Source organism: Apis mellifera, linkage group LG10 (assembly GCF_003254395.2).
Source record: "Apis mellifera strain DH4 linkage group LG10, Amel_HAv3.1, whole genome shotgun sequence".
Lineage (NCBI taxonomy): Eukaryota > Metazoa > Arthropoda > Insecta > Hymenoptera > Apidae > Apis > Apis mellifera.
Window position 1 is genome coordinate 9,150,199 of NC_037647.1, and position 15,926 is coordinate 9,166,124.

The 15,926-nt window shown below is 34.6% G+C and overlaps 2 protein-coding genes and 2 long non-coding RNA genes across 8 annotated transcripts; 2 read left to right on the top strand and 2 right to left on the bottom strand.

Moving 5' to 3' along the window:
• Positions 1 to 358: 358 nt before the first annotated feature.
• LOC102656571 lies at positions 359 to 3,350 on the bottom strand. Its single transcript, XR_003305512.1, has 2 exons — positions 1,571 to 3,350; positions 359 to 1,002 (listed from the first exon to the last, which is right to left on the bottom strand). It is a non-coding gene; the product is annotated as an uncharacterized LOC102656571 (long non-coding RNA).
• LOC725082 lies at positions 413 to 8,126 on the top strand. 2 transcript variants are annotated; one of them, XM_006566001.3, is made up of 5 exons: positions 413 to 897; positions 3,357 to 3,514; positions 3,618 to 3,778; positions 5,228 to 5,396; positions 5,808 to 8,126. In XM_006566001.3, the coding sequence occupies exons 1-5, from the start codon at positions 895 to 897 to the stop codon at positions 5,995 to 5,997; spliced, it is 681 nt and encodes a 226-aa protein (XP_006566064.1). In that variant the 5' UTR covers positions 413 to 894; the 3' UTR covers positions 5,998 to 8,126. The 2 variants fall into 2 exon arrangements, with proteins under 2 accessions (XP_006566064.1, XP_001120972.2); XM_001120972.5 differs by having other exon boundaries at positions 415 to 815.
• On the bottom strand, positions 5,415 to 8,395 carry LOC113219058. Its single transcript, XR_003305514.1, has 3 exons — positions 8,271 to 8,395; positions 5,863 to 6,173; positions 5,415 to 5,758 (listed from the first exon to the last, which is right to left on the bottom strand). It is a non-coding gene; the product is annotated as an uncharacterized LOC113219058 (long non-coding RNA).
• A 280-nt stretch (positions 8,396 to 8,675) lies between these two features.
• Positions 8,676 to 15,665, top strand: LOC725155 (serine/arginine repetitive matrix protein 1). Of its 4 annotated transcripts, none has more exons than XM_026443385.1 (15): positions 8,676 to 8,943; positions 9,059 to 9,148; positions 9,261 to 9,383; positions 10,974 to 11,144; positions 11,333 to 11,496; positions 11,592 to 11,783; positions 11,838 to 12,656; positions 12,735 to 12,866; positions 12,961 to 13,473; positions 13,624 to 13,849; positions 13,929 to 14,011; positions 14,119 to 14,354; positions 14,420 to 14,575; positions 14,642 to 15,132; positions 15,228 to 15,665. In XM_026443385.1, exons 1-15 carry the CDS (start codon positions 8,932 to 8,934, stop codon positions 15,438 to 15,440), a joined length of 3,621 nt encoding a protein of 1,206 aa, XP_026299170.1. In that variant the 5' UTR covers positions 8,676 to 8,931; the 3' UTR covers positions 15,441 to 15,665. The 4 variants fall into 4 exon arrangements, with proteins under 4 accessions (XP_026299170.1, XP_026299173.1, XP_026299171.1 ...); XM_026443388.1 differs by having other exon boundaries at positions 12,961 to 13,140; XM_026443386.1 differs by having other exon boundaries at positions 8,677 to 8,943; positions 11,850 to 12,656.
• The last annotated feature ends 261 nt before the right edge of the window (positions 15,666 to 15,926 follow it).

The following is a 15,926-nucleotide window of genomic DNA, read 5'->3' on the forward strand; positions in this document are numbered from 1 at the left end:
TCATAATGAACTCTGATCAAAAATTCAAATTATAAAATACAATTTGCAAATTAATGTTTATATATATAAAACATTTGAAGAAATTTTATAATTAATTTATACACAAACAATTCGATAAATCTAATTGGCAATCAATTTAAATAAAAAAAAATATATCAACACGTATTTTTGAGTATTTGTTGAATTCTCATCATTGTTCGTTTAAAAAAACGTATACCTTATCATACATTGTCACAAAATAACTATCTTAAAAACAATTTATCTTTATTATATTATTATTTTAATCTTCGTAGATATTATGTTAATATTTTTAATTCATAAATGATTATTTATGATCTTTTTTATAAATATAAAATAAGTATAAAAAATAATAATTCCGATGAACATGCAAACATTAGATAGAAACTTTTTGATGAAATATAAAAGAAAAAGAGGGGCGTTCTTAGTTACCCTTTTTCTCTTCGAACTTTTTCTTCAATAAAAGAAAAAAAGGTTTCGAGGTAGAATAGGGGCCGATATTCCTCGTCTCATCCCCTCTTTTTCCTTGGCTCTACCAGAGCACAGAGAGTGGTTACTTACGATTCTACAGTCAACCTCTGGACATCCACCTGTGAGGACGGAGGTGTTCGACCCCACGACATCCGGTGCGGTGACATGAACGGTGTTTAAGGAACTCGTGTGCCCCCGTTTTAATTCAATTCCTTCTTCCACTAGAACATTGCGATCAATTCATGTAACGCGTATAGCTAATTGTATTGTCAAACAGACCGAGAAAACAATTCAAGTTCACAGTGTTAAAAATGGTCTTCCTCATGGTGAGTGATATCCTGTAGACTGTAACAGAGATTAATTAAAACATTTTCATGACTGAATCGTTGATTGTAACATCGCAAAATGGTACGTACAAATTTTAATGACTTGAAAGCTTATCGGTTCATAATGATTCTCCAATGGTTCATTTAAATTGAACGTTAATTCTCCAAGCTAAATTGAATATCTGATCTATATTAAAAATAAAAATAAAGTAATTACATTCTGGAATTGAGAGACATTTGAATTTTAATTTTTACTTTACAGCCCTAAATTTAATTAGAGCTCCTATATTTTTATAATTAAAATTTTAATACAAACAGAGGGGAGTAGTAAAAAAAAATTATAATTTAAATGGAAGATAAGATATGAATTGATACAACACGTTGATATTTAAAAAAAAAAGGATAAATGATTTTAAATTGATTTCTTGCTAGATAACTTTTGATTATAGAATTCCAATTCTTTACAATCTTTTACCCCTCTTTATTACTCTATTAATATTTAGTCTGTTCTATATCATTACGCATAAAAGTGATAATGAGTTATTGGTTAAAAAATCATCGCGATATGAACATAGAGAGGAGAAAGAGGAGGAGGAATTCCAATACGTAACAAATCCATGACGATTATAATAATATATTCATGTGACAAAGAACCAAAATGATTGTACCGTTAACAGAGACCAAGGATGAGTAAATGTATACTCGATAAAAGAAGGAGCGAAGAGAAAAGAGCGTTTTGGACGATTCATCTTTACCGTTAGAACCAACCGCATGACACGCTCATGGTCCACGAGGAATCTTCTCCCGACTACCGGAAGCATAATTTTTCCTAAACTTTTTTTCTTCGTTATATCTCATCAATTCTGTTTCATCTATCAGTATTACGTATAATTATTTTATCTTCCTCGAAGCAATTTCACAATTCCAGTTAGATAAATCTCGTTTCAATTCGACCGATTCGAGTGTTTCCACGATCAGAGATAGCTAGTTAATTAATCCTGTTTTAATATTATATTAACAGTACTTCTCCCAGTGGGAAAAATTCTTCTAATAAATAATAAAGTGAAAAGTTGCAGCACAAATAATTGTTTTTCTCGACGATGAATGGAAAAGACCCATGGAGGAGACCTCGATCTTTCAAGTTCAAGTGATTCTCACGTCTTTCTTAACTCGGTCTTCTCTTTTTTCGCAACATCGCCGTTATGTAATTCATCGAAACTTGACTAAGATAAGTTATTCGATAGCCTTTATTCTGTGATCGATATCACGTGAAGATTGCGATCGTTTAATCCATAAAAAATTAGAAGAAGCTACAAAAGACAAATATATATTTTTTTTAAACGCTTGTAACGAGATATTTAAATTATATTTAAATTCCAAAAATCAAAAAAAATATCCCCATATTTGCTGATCTGATTCGATCAAGATAACACGCATCCTTTACGATATTATCGCTGAACTGTATACAATTCACTTGTTTCTTGTGGTACAGGAAGAATGCTGGACAGCACATCCTGAAGAAATAGATGCGCGATACCAGTCACGGCCAATGACCAGCCTTGGGTGCTATCCAATAATGATTTTCTTCCTTTCCTTTCCCACGCGCAATTTATCACTTGGGCAAACATCAAACCGCAATTTTATACCGCGTTGACTGTTCTATTCAATTTCAATTCGTCAAAATAATAATTGAACAAGTTGAGAAAAAAAAAAAATTAGATCAAACGTTTTACGTTTCTCGGAATAAAAGTATTCGAAATTGAACAGCTGCATGCTATCGCGTTGCTTTCACTCATATTTGATCGACAACGAGAAATACATAGCGGAAGTTATGCGAACCTGGCAACCTACAAACCCCAAACCTCCATACGTGAATTCATATTGGTTATACGCGCGTTCGTTAATTATTATTCTCGAATGCATGCGTTCTCTAGTCAAGGCGATTTTCATCGTTCGTGAGGCTCGAAAGCGAAAAAGCTCGCGAGAGACCAGCCCGTGAAACGGAACCTCTGTCGAAGAACAGAAGCATAGACGTAATGACAGGCTTAAAGACGATCATTAAATAAAATAAAATGTGTACGAATCTTGATCGCACGTGCTGAAAGCGCGCTGAAAGAACGATTCGATGAATTTTTTCGGCCATCACGATGCATCACGTTCCAAAGCCAATGTCATTTACTTTTGCTCTTGACCTCGTGCGAACCTCGAGTTCCAAGTCTGTTCTCGCTGCTCGCTCATAGTGAGGTCCTGGTAATCCGAGTCCAGTGCCAGTTGTGATTGTTTTATTCATGAGATGTTGCTCGCCGGCTTTAATTAATTTTCACTAATGTATACGTGTCTCTTAAAACGGTTCTTGATACGTGAAACTATCTATTCGTTTCCACGCTTTCGTTTTGTAGAAACGAAACACACGATTATTATTATTATTATTATCCAACCAACCTAGTTTTCAAATTGAAATGTTAGACTCGTTCTCGAATCGATAAGCAATTCGATTTAATCAAGTGTGTTATTATTATAGTTTCTTTGATGTAATTTCAGATGTCCAGGTACCTCGGTCTGATTCTGCTCGTCGTCACAACGTGCGCCCACGGAGCCAAAAAATGCGAGGGGAACGATCTGGGCTTGAAATACGTGTGGGGCGATGCGCTCACGGATCCAGCCGATTGTATAGGTCCAAATAACGTGCAGTATCCGTCGTAAGTGTCCTCCGACAAAGCCTCCCCGGCTAGAATTTCAATGATTCATCATCATTACTCGGGATTTTCGTTCGTAACGACTAAACGAATGACTGTCACGCAGAGCCGCAATATCGAGAAGTTACAAGAATCTTTGGACGAACAGCCGAATTGCGAGATCTCATCAGCCACGAACGATCGATCCCGAATTAACGAGGCAGGCGCTATTGCACAATTACAAAATCACCCATGGAGATTATTCGATGGCCGAATCCTCGCGAAATGGTGAGTTCGTAAAATCAACGTATACATTGTTGTTTACGTATATCGAGGAACAACGATCAATTCGAGAAAATTCATTTCTTTCTCCGGTGAAATTCGTTCGGATTAAATTCGAAACGTGTTTTGGAAATGGCGTTTCCTATTCGATCGGGCAAAACAATTTAACGGATCACGATCGAATCGAGAACGTGGCTTGGTTGAAAACACGCGGAAGACGAAAGACTTGTCTTCTGTTGCTCGAAGCGCAACAGTAGTCGAGCCGGTTACCTGAATCACGAATAATTACGCGCAGCCATAACCTACATCCGCGTCGGACATAAGTGATGTATTTATCTTGCAATTGCTACTCTCTTTGTCCAAATATAAGTATATATACTATTCATTTGCATACTCACTACGCTCGTATACACACGTGCAGTAATCCTCAACAGACATTACGTTGGTGCTTAACTTATAATTATTGCAGTTACTCCTTCGGGATATTACCAAACGTTCACATACGCTTTACGAGGTTATTGTACTCTGGTCTGGTAATATGCAAACATTGTATTCTCATGTGCTAGCATTTCCACGACCACCGTTCTCGGTAATTCGCCATGGAATATGCTTTTTTATAAAAAAGAAAACCGTTTCCCTTATGCTCTACGTGTGAATACTTCTCTGCGATACCGTTGCGTCTACGATGAGAAAAAAGTGCTTGAAGGAAGAAAAGTTTGAAAAATTCCAAAAAAAAAAAAAAAAACTGTAGCGTTACTCTGTAAAGATTATATGCAGTCGAATGCCTCTTTTCAAGAATCTTTTCAAAGTCGCCTTTAATATTGGAAGCATATTGGTATACAAAAATCGGAACAACCGGTTGCGCGATATATCGCCACTTTGCAGCCTTGAATTATGCAGTTGTTCTTATGACACGAAAACCCGATTCCGGCCGAGCTCAACACCCGCTGCACGCCTGTTTATCCGGTGAATTCTTTTCCTTGAGATTCAGTGGCTTGTCACTTCATGATTTAATCTAATCTATCCGCGCGAAAAAATGCATCATGGTTCAACCGCTGATATCGGAATTATCGTTTTACCGGAATCGATTATTCGTCCTTTAAATAATGACTCGCTGGAGGACGGTAATAAGGCACCGTGTTATCCGGCCAATACAGTTATCGCTCGTTCTGCTCATAACGGGACACTGGCGACCCACTCGTTTCGAACACATGAACCGACAGAATTCCAAAGAAAGGGCGTGAATCTCTCGTAAACAAGTTTCAGAGAGAACCTCCTCCTCTTTGATCGTTTTATCCAGATTTTTTTTTTTACATTAAATAATTCTTGATTTAATTTTTTTCCCTAAGAGTTTCGCAACGGAATGTATCTTTAAAAAATATGAAAATGTTATGATAAATATATCGAGAAATATATATATCTCTTTTATGTGAGTCGGCGTGTTTTTTCTTTTAGGCAGAGGATTTTCCTCGAGGGAAACATGCGGTTCACCGGCTAGATTATGCAAAACGAGGTATAACACTACGGCACCTATGTACGGAGTCAGTTTAACCAGCGGCCAACCTGTGACGATCGTGCAAAAATTCCCTGATCTTTTGCAGCAAGTTGTATTCGAAGTTTGCGAGTGAGTATTTATCTTTGAGCATGATCTTTTAAAATTCGCTCAACCATTCAATTGCTTGCAAATTAAAAAACGAGGTTCGATTCATTACTTTCGTAGCACGTTCGATCGTGATCTGTGAATATATGCGACGTGTTTCCAATTGAAATTCGTCGAGACCTACTGGTAAGTACATTAATTCGAATCTGGCACAGTGGGCCGGACAACTCTGACCGGGACAAAGCCTACTTTTTGAAAACGTTTTGGACCAGTATTTCCGTGCGTTTATTTACGATACGTGTCGTAGATCACGTCGTAGTGGTAAAGAATTATCAATCTTGACACCTTTTTTTCCCTCCTCGTCATCGATTCTCAATATCTCTTTCCTGTTAAATAATAATGCAGCGGTACAGAAACGTTAACGCATTGTTCCAGATCAAAAGAGTGCGATGTAGTCCACGGTGAGTGCACGCAGACGTACGTGCCATACCTGTTCCTGGTGATCCCGCTTGGACCGGTGACCTTGACCGGTCAAGATTACGTTCTGGTCGAGAGTGGTTGCGTGTGCAAGCCGAGAAATTCGGCGAGCGGCATGTCCGAGCCTCCGGCTGTTCCAAGCTTTTAAACGTTCGTCGAACTCTGGCGATCGACATCGAGCGCGCCTTTACACCTCTGCGCTGGAGGACATCGCAGCTCGAGATCCGTGTCGAATGTGACGAATCGGTGGAAGGTGACCCGAACAAGCTCGAACAACCTCGCCGAGGAACCTAGTAACCTCTTTGACGAAGCTAGCAAAGGATGCTGAAACCAGTATTGAAGTAGTCGCTAGAGAATTGATTTCTCGAGAGAAATCTAGAATATGAACAATTTTCCCTGCGTACATCTTTCTTCCGCGACGGGGTATTAACTTTTACCAGTGGATCAGCTTCTCTAGTTTGTCCGAGGTGTCACGTCACGATTTCCACGAGGAGTAGCTTTCTATTAAAGCTGAAGGATTCCTTTCGTTGCGATCTCGAATATTTCGTGAAATTCACCGTATAATAGATAATTTAGACGTCAAAGTAAAGACTCTTTTCATCACGAATCGTATTTATATATAACAGGGATTCAGTCGTACATCGGTATCGATTATAAAATTTACCTGTTTCATAAATTATTTTATATTTTTGTCGCTCTCTTTATAAAAAAAAAGGAATAGTTTCAAAGAAACAACAATATATAATAAGTTCGTAGTTCGAATAATGGCGCGACTCCTTTATCATCGTTTTTCTTGAAGTCAAAAAAAAAAAAAATAAAGAAGAAGAAGAAAAAGAAGGAAGGAAATAAGTTAGAAGAAATTATTTCAACGTGAAAAAACAAATCGGAGCAGTGGCGGTCGTTTCGCGGAATCCGGTCTCGGAATCCGATCGAGTTCACTAGACCTGCCCACGAGCCGGTTTCAAGCAGGTGTATAGAATAGCTTGTAACAGTGCTCCGCAAGAAGTATCAGCGAGAAATTCTTTCGAAACGTATCACAAAGTTATATCATTTGCGTCGAATCCTTAATATCATCCATTAAATATCCGTTCTGTTTTATTGATCGTAAGATAAATTTCTTTACAATTCATTTTCTTCGTGCATTCATTTTCTTGATGTATCATATATGAGACATCAACGATTGATCGATCAAAACGGTCATAAAGTGACCGAAAAATCTAGTTTTGATAGATTCTTTTTCGATGTATATCGATCGTTAATTAAAGAAAAGAAAATATCTTATCGTTGCACAAAACGTATAAAATAATTTTTCGTGAAGATAAAATGCTAGAAAAAAATAAAAAAAATCGTTCTTATTTTCATATTGGAATCAGTTAAATCGTTACTGAAACACGCTACTGGCCTGTTTATATTTCTTAGAACCGGACTTTGAAAGCTCGCGTTAGAATCGTACCGACAAACAGGATAGACGTGCAGTCGCAATACGAATGGACCGTACCATGAATTCCGATGAGTATAAAGTACCGTTATCCGCTTTGCGGGACCCTTCACCTCGATTTACTTCACTTGGTTATTTCATAGGCAAGATTCATACGGCGCCTACAAGTAGCTAACTTGTATCGTTCATTCATAGCGAGCTACTTAAATCGTCAATAGCTCTTTTATCTTGCTTTGATCCAGGTATTAGTTTTCTACGGTGCTTGCGATTTTCCTATACAATTATAAATAGCATCGTAATTCTAAAATTCAAATATTTAAGTCAAAAAATAACAATTGAACAAAATGTCTTCCGATTTTGTATATTTCATCGTAAAAAAAATTAAATATCGATTTCGATTTTCGATTAAATTCGATTTCGAAATTCGTTAGACACCAATACAAGATGGAGCACATCAAACGTTATAAGTTTTTCCCGTTAACTACTACTACTGATATTGACATGCTTTTTTTTTTTTTAATATATCTGTATCTTATATGATTTGCTTATCGATGATTTAATATATATAAAAAAAAAAAAGAAACAAATATCTATAGTAGTTTTGGAGAAAATTGTAATATAACTTTTTATGTGATTCACTTTATATAAGTGGTAATTAAATACAAGTTACAATACAATACGAATTCGCATGTCGATGTTCTGTGCCAGTGCCGTACGGAAAAAGTGATACATAAAGAAATGTTATAATGTTACAGCGAACAATTTTTTTCATATCACATGTCATCTTTTGTATCTATAGTTGTAATATGCAAGTATATTATATTTATAATTTATTATTAGATTATGATGTATTATGTAAATGAATTTTCAACAAATTTCAACCCCTTTATATCCTTTTTTATTCCTTGCTTAGAATTATCGAAATGAAATTTCGTTTCGACATATGATTAATTTAAAATAATCAGAAATGAATAAATACATACCTTGAAATTTATTTTTAGTATCTAACGGTACCAAAAAAGTATGCACAACGAACGCCAATAACCGGAAAAAATAAATACGTATGTACTATGAAATACTCGTATAATCTTTTCAAAGCAACTACTTGAATCATTTTCTTTCCATATACTTGAAACGGAAAAATGTATACAAAATCGCATCTTAATTAGTTAAACTATTTATTAATTTCTTGCTATTTAATATAAAAATATTATCGATAAAATATAATTTTATTTTTTTATATATAACAATAGATATAAATTATATAAATTATATTATTAAATAAAATATTATTGCAAAACTTAAATTCTTTTCAAGAAGAAGTTTTATGAAAAAAGGAAGTTGGTAACACTTATCAATAGGTAGCACTGTTTATTGCCAAGCAACTTCAATTTCCTGTTTTAACGACACGGTCGCCATGTTGGCGGAATGATCTATTGTGTGCCCGCGTTGATATACTCCATTTTAACGTTCGATATTTATATGTATAAGATTATACAAAGTTTCGTAAATAAGAAGAAATACAGTATCTAACAACATTTACTTTTGATTTACTTTTTTTCATTCGTCGTTGGAGAAAAAAATTGGAACATCGCCAATTCTCAACGAATATCGTGCAATTTTTGATTTTTGCACATTGCCAAAATGATGTACACGGTAAATTTATTATATTTTTCGTTAAAAATTATACTTTTTACTATTCAAATCTTATTGAGTTTAATTATATTGCTTTTAATTCTTCGTATTTTAAGTTTTAATTATCAAATTATAGGGGACTACCGCGTCACAGGACACGAGGTTCAGCGATAAGGAGAAAAAACTTCTCAAACAAATGAAATTTGGGGATTCTCTTACTCAGAAAGTAAATATTTATAAATATAAATAATATAGATACTTAATTATACTATTGAATTCCAATTGATTACTCTAATCAATTTTAACTTTCATATTCATTGTAAATTATTATATTTTAGGTGGATATGAGCAAAGTTAAACTGGATGTTATTAAACCATGGATAACTACAAAGATTACGCAGATTTTAGGCATGGAGGATGATGTAGTGGTAGAATTTGTATATAATCAACTGGAAGAAAAGGTAAGAAATTTGTTGTACATATTATTAGTGTGATTGTAATTAGGCCTAAGAGATTTTAAATTAATAATATGATATATAAAATGCGTTCACTTGGCTTTTTCCCCTCATCATAGGAAATCGATAAATACACATTATTTCAGCACAATGTTTTGTACGAGTACCAATGTTGTTACGAATGCTATCATCCAAAATCTGCACAATGTGCTGACTTTGGAAATGAAAAGCAAGGAGGCAGAAACCATATTAATCATATTTGCCTCATTGTTTTTTTCTTTTTTTTTTTTTTTTTATATAATTTTAATAATACATCATCGAACCTCTATATCCTGTGTATCCTATTTTTATTAACCTTAAATGTCCATTCCAAGCTATATCCTATATCAACGAAAAACTGATGTAGCTGATCCTGCAATACTGTAACATGTAAAATCAATGTTTTATCACGTATGTTTGAATTCCCCGTTAGTATAAGTAGAGACCGTTGGTGGGGCTCAACCCTATTGTCCAAATGGCATTCGGATGTGCTCCTCTCTGCATCCGATTGGCCGCCTTTCTATCAGCCGTCAACGCTAGCTGATGCCAGCTGGTATGTCAACGTCATCTTAGAACACTGCTGAAACTTCAACTCAGCAGTTCATCCACCTTCAATTCATCGTCACTGGAGAAATGGCGTATTCGCAATAATCTCATCGCATCATCCTGTTCCTGTGGCACTGCCCGTGGCCTTCTACCATTCTGCAGATGTCTTCGTTGCTGTAACGGCGTCTACTAGCTGTGCTGATCATCGTCTTCGCCAGTTCGTGACTGCCTCGTTCGAGGTGGTTACGCTTCAAAATTGCAACTACGAACCACTGCGTTGCGGCTTTCGATCATTGGACATCCAGTGACAATCGGCACTTCCAATTGAGGCAAGACGAAATCATCGTACTATCAACCAAATGCTGTGATCATCCCACAAGGACATCAACGGGGTGTATTCTCCCGAGATGCAGGTTGCAACATTTTCCGTGCCTCTCAACAACATCCTGACGAATCAAGGATCATTACATCATGCAGGTCTGTTCTCCAGTTAATGATTCTCAAGACATACAATCAATCCCAGATGCGATTGTCTCATGGACGATGCCGGAGGTATCTCTACTCGGTTTGACACTCTTTGTCAACGTCACAGGTTGGTGGAACGGTGTTCCTTCTATTCCAAATTAATCCTTTCATTTTCAGCTAACACTTTCAACACATATTTCTAAGTCCTATTTCAGCATCTTTACTTTAGCAGTATTATTAAATTAAAAAGGTATAAATGTATCTGTGCTACTTGTGCGTTTATCGATGAGTATATATTTTTTTTTTTCTTAGCATATTGCATATTAGTACAGACGTAAACGAAGCAGTTTTCTGTAACGGTAAGGTATATTAGAAATATAAAAAATATATCTGCTTTTTCGAGGGGGAAAAGCAGTTAGTATCGACGTAGGGAGATGGAATTTATAATGTTCATTCTTTCGTAATAAAATTATATAGAACTGAACTTTTAATGTTCGTTCGTGTTAGTAGCTCGTGATAATAAAAAGGGTACTGTATATTTTACAGTTTCCTGACCCCCGAAAAATGCAGATCAACCTCACAGGATTCCTGAATGGAAGGAATGCCCGATCTTTCATGGGTGAATTATGGGACCTTTTGGTCTCTGCTCAGGAAAGTGTTACGGGCATTCCAGAGGCTTTCTTACAACAAAAAAAAGATCAAATTAAGAAACGTTTGGTAATTATTAAATTTTCACATTGTTATTCTTTAATGTTATTCCATGAACTAATCTACTAATAGTAAAACAATTGAATAACTAGATTTTGACATTCAATAAAATGTTCAATTCAATCAATTTTTTTGATACATACAATTCAATTTAGATCTTTTATGTTTATTTACAAATAAGTAATTTATGAAATCAGGAAGAGCAAGAGAAACTCCAAGCTTCTTTGGCGGAGAAAGAAAAGGAGAAGGAAAGAGAAAAGGAAAAAGATGAAGCAGAAAACAAGATAAAGAAAGAAGAAAAAGAACGAGGTTCATCGAAAGAACGTCGTAGAGATCGAAGTAGAGATCGTGATAGGGACAGGTATTTCTTTACTAATAAATCTTTATTAAAAAAAAATTAAATAGATATTTTTGTATAATTTTATATATATTTTAAATATACATCACTATTTTTAGAAAAAGAAGTCGGTCGAGAGATCGACACAGAGATCGTGACAGATCGACTCGCAAACGACGATCCTCTTCGAGATCACCTAGTAAAAATTCGCTTAAAGACAACGGGAAAGATATGTCTGAAATTAAAGTGGAACGAGAAGATTCACCACAACCCGAAAATGCTATACCGCTCATGCCTGTTAAAACAAAACCGTAAGTTTTTATATTTCATTATTTAAGATAAACTCTTAAAGATTATTTATTAAGGTGTTTCAACAGAGAAGCTGCTGTCGCAATATCTCGATTGCAAGCAAAATTAATGAGCATAGCTGATGGAAAAAAGAAAAATAATCGTACTCCTTCTCCCGAGTCACTAGAAAAAGCGAAAAAATCTAGATCTAGATCAAAATCGCCAATAAATCGCTCCAAAAAATCTAGGTCTAAATCCCCAAGCCGAGATTCAAAGACACGTCGTTCTCGATCACCTGCATCTAGATCGAGACGATCTCGATCTAAATCAAGATCAAGGCGATCCAGATCTAGATCAAAATCCAGAAGATCCAAATCCAGGTCGCAAGATCGTTCAAAATCAAGACGTACCAAATCTAAATCGCCAAGATCGCATTCGAGATCTCGTTCACGATCTAAAAAGTCACGATCAAAAAGTAATGATAGAAGTAAATCTAGGAAATCAAGATCGGACTCGAGCGATTCAAGATCATCAAAATCTCGTTCAAAATCACCTGATAAAAGAAAGGATAATCTCGATTCTAACAGAAAACGAGATGCAAGTTCAAGCAGTAGTTCTGAATCGGAAGAAGATAAAGGAGCAAAGGATAAAAACGATTTCGAAATTAGAAAGAAAAAAGATGGAGTACAGGCAAAGAGATCATATAGAAAAACGAATAAAGATGACAGTGGCAGTGATAGTGATTCAAGTCGAGAAAGGAAATCTGTACCTAAACGAAGGAGTCCAACGCCACGAAAAGATAGAGGTCGATCTAAGGATAGAGATAGGTCGCGAGATAGATCACGTGATAGATCTCGGGATAGATCTCGGGATAGATCTCGAGATAGGAATAGAAGGTAAATAATATAAATATTTTATTATTATAAATTGTTGAACAATTTACTAATCTTAATTTTTGAATTAATTTTTTTTAGGAGATCCATAGATAGAGAACGGGAAAGAAGAAGAGAGCGAGAACGAGAAAGAGAACGAGAAAGATTGGATAGATATAGCGGTAGTCGTAGCATGCGACCTCCATCTGTGCGTAGAGCACCTAGTAGACGAAGGTAAGATAAATTTCATTAACTACTATTTGTCATAAATAAATCATATTTTATATAAATAAATATTAATAATAATCTATAATTATAATTTTTATAGAAGCCCTCATCGTAGAAGCCCGGTAAGATATCGCCGTAGATCGCCCAGTCCTGGAGATAGACGCCGAAGAAGATCCCTTGATCGAAGACGAAGATCATCAGAAAGAAGAGACAGACGTCGATCTCCAGATCGTCGTGACAGCAGACGTCGTTCTCCAGACGGCCGGGATCGATCCCTCAGGTACGATAGATCTTCCTCTCGTGACAGATCGAGTAGGCGGGACCGTTCCAGAGACAGGGACAGAAGGGATAGAGATAGAAGATCTAGATCTAGGGATCGTAGATCCAGATCGAAAGATCAAAGGTCATCGGTGGATCGTTCGAGAGATGGAAAACGATCTCCCGATCGCTTAAGAGAAACTAAGGAGAAGATAAAGGACAAGAAAATGGATGAAAAAATTAAAAGATCAACTGATACGGGATCGCGAAAAGAATTACGAAACGGAAGGTCTAAGTCAAGTAGCTCGGAAAGTAGCGAAAGTAGTTCCTCTAGCAATGAGGATGAAGTGACCAGGTTAGTAAACAAATTATCTCATACTTTTACGTTTTGTTACAGACCTTACGGTTGTTGTTGGAGCGTAAAGCAGCTATGTTGTGTTTCCTGCTTAGCAGTGAGCAAATATTCTTGTGTTCTCTAATAATATTTTTCGCTATCTATGTGCAGAAAATCTCTTGAACGGAAATCGTCTCAGGAAAAGCGAGAACGTGAGAGGGAACGAGAACATGTAGATGACAAACGTAAAGAAAAGGAAAAACCTGCCAAGGAAGAATCTATCAAACGACCTGAAAAGGACATCAAGAAAGCTGAACCTGTAAACATCAAGAAACCAGATCCTAGCGTTTCTCCTAAAAAACTTCAATCTGCTACACTTCCTGTAACTAGGCATAGAGTAAGTTGCATTATATTATTTATGTATCAAACATTTTTATATAGATTTTATAGTAATTATCATTTTTACATAACTTTAGTTTTCAAAGAGTTTATCACGAACACCATCTCCATTTAAAAAGACTGAAGACATTATAGCTGCAGTTAAAGTTAAACAATCGAAGTAAGTTTAAATATATATTTTAAATATTTTTCAAAAAAGATAAAAATCTTTTAATTTAAGCATATATTATTTATTTTTTCTTTTCTTTTTTTTTTTATTGTTTATAGAGAAGATAACAAGGAAGGATCACCAAAAGAAGAAACGAATTTTTCATCCGCAGATACTTTTCCTTTAAAAAAAGATGACAAATCGGTCAAATCACTTAAAGTGGCATCTGAAGATAAAAAATCAGGTCAAAAATCTTCAGAGCCAATACTCTTAAAAAAACCGGCAGAAGTTATGAAGAAATCGAAGAAAGAAAAACGCGATGGTTCTACAGATTCTAATGACAGTGAAAGTGAAGGTAGAAAGATGTTAGAAGTATGTTTCTTCAATATATTATTTTTAATAATATTATTTTTTTTATAGGAAAGAAAAGGCCAAGAAAATTAGAGAAATCTAGGAAATCCAGAAAAACTTCTACAGATGAAGAAAAATCAGAAAAATGTGGTTCTAGCTCGGATTCTGAAGAAGAAAGAAAGCATACAGAAAAGAATAAAAAACTTAAAGACACAAATCGAGGAGGTAAATTTTAATTATATCAATTTAATAATACTTATTATAATTTTTATTCTTTGATAATATTCACAGACTCATTAGATGAACGTGCAAAAGACAGAAAAGATAGTAGAAAACGAGAAATCAATGAAAACGAATCTCGCAAACGATCAAAAAAAGAATTAGAAGAAGAAACAAAAAAATCAAAAAGATCAAGAAAAGATTCTTCTTCAGGAGATGAAGATCAAAAAATAAAAAGAAACAAAACTGAAGATGATAGGTCCAGATTACGAAAGTCTAAAAAAGATTCAAGTTCAGATGACGAACCGAAAAAAACACGAAAACGAAGAGATAGTTCTTCGGAGGACGAAAAATCAAGAACAAGAAAATCAAGAAAAGATTCTACAAGTGAAGATGAAGGAAAAGTGCGATTAAAGAAATCTAAACGAGATTCAAGTACAGATGATGAAGAAATAGGAGAAAAAGATGCAAAGAAAAAGAGAAAAGCTGATGATAGTTCAGATGAAGAAAAAGTGAAGAAAAAACGTAAAAAGAAAACTAAAACAAGTACCAGTGAATCGGAGGTAATTATTTATTTTATTTCATCAATTTAATTTATCCATTTTAATTATGTAATTTAATTATAAATTTTTATTTCTTATTTGTAATTTGTATCTAGGAAAGTGAGGTAGAAGAAAAGAAAAAGAAAAAGGATAAGAAACACAAAAAACATAAAAAACATAAAAAGCATAGGAAACATAAAAAGAAGAAGGTTGCAGATTCTGACGAATCTGATGTAAGTGAAGGTAATACAGAAGAACTTGAAAAAAAACTTCGTGAAAAGGCATTAAAATCCATGAAAAAGGGACATAGTATAGAAGGAAGTGATTGAGGGTTTAAAAATTACGAGGGTGTGTAACGTGTGTACCTCTGTATTACAATGCACTTGCTCTAATTATATCACGAATACGTTTCTGTTTATTATTATCGATAAATAGGATTTTATCGTATCACAGTTTTTTGTGTAAAACAAGTCTGATGTTATAAAACAGATTCAACTAGATGAAAAAAAATCTAATTTTTATGACTCTAAATATTAAGATTACGAAGTTAAATACAATAGTTGGTTTTTTTTTTTTTTTTTTTTTTTTTTTTTTTTTTTTTTTTTTTTTTTTTTTTTTTTTTTTTTTTTGAATTAACAAAAAAAGTAGTGTATGTTGCTACCATAGGAACAGTAATTTTTTGTGCCACTTCAATGTATAATTTTTACATTTTTCAAAGTTGATACAATGAGCAAAAGTATAGTATCCTTTTATAGTTTATAAGTTTACTAATTAATATTTTTTATAGCATGATAAAAATAACTTGTAAATTTAAT

What these genes read in the sequence shown, in the direction of transcription:
- LOC725082 (XM_001120972.5), top strand. An exon ending in AATAACGTGCAGTATCCGTC is followed by an intron (nt 3,515 to 3,617) that starts GTAAGTGTCCTC and finishes ACTGTCACGCAG; the next exon opens with AGCCGCAATATCGAGAAGTT. An exon ending in GTTGTATTCGAAGTTTGCGA is followed by an intron (nt 5,397 to 5,807) that starts GTGAGTATTTAT and finishes GCATTGTTCCAG; the next exon opens with ATCAAAAGAGTGCGATGTAG.
- LOC725155 (XM_026443385.1), top strand. An exon ending in ATCAAATTAAGAAACGTTTG is followed by an intron (nt 11,145 to 11,332) that starts GTAATTATTAAA and finishes TTATGAAATCAG; the next exon opens with GAAGAGCAAGAGAAACTCCA. An exon ending in CAAGTACCAGTGAATCGGAG is followed by an intron (nt 15,133 to 15,227) that starts GTAATTATTTAT and finishes ATTTGTATCTAG; the next exon opens with GAAAGTGAGGTAGAAGAAAA.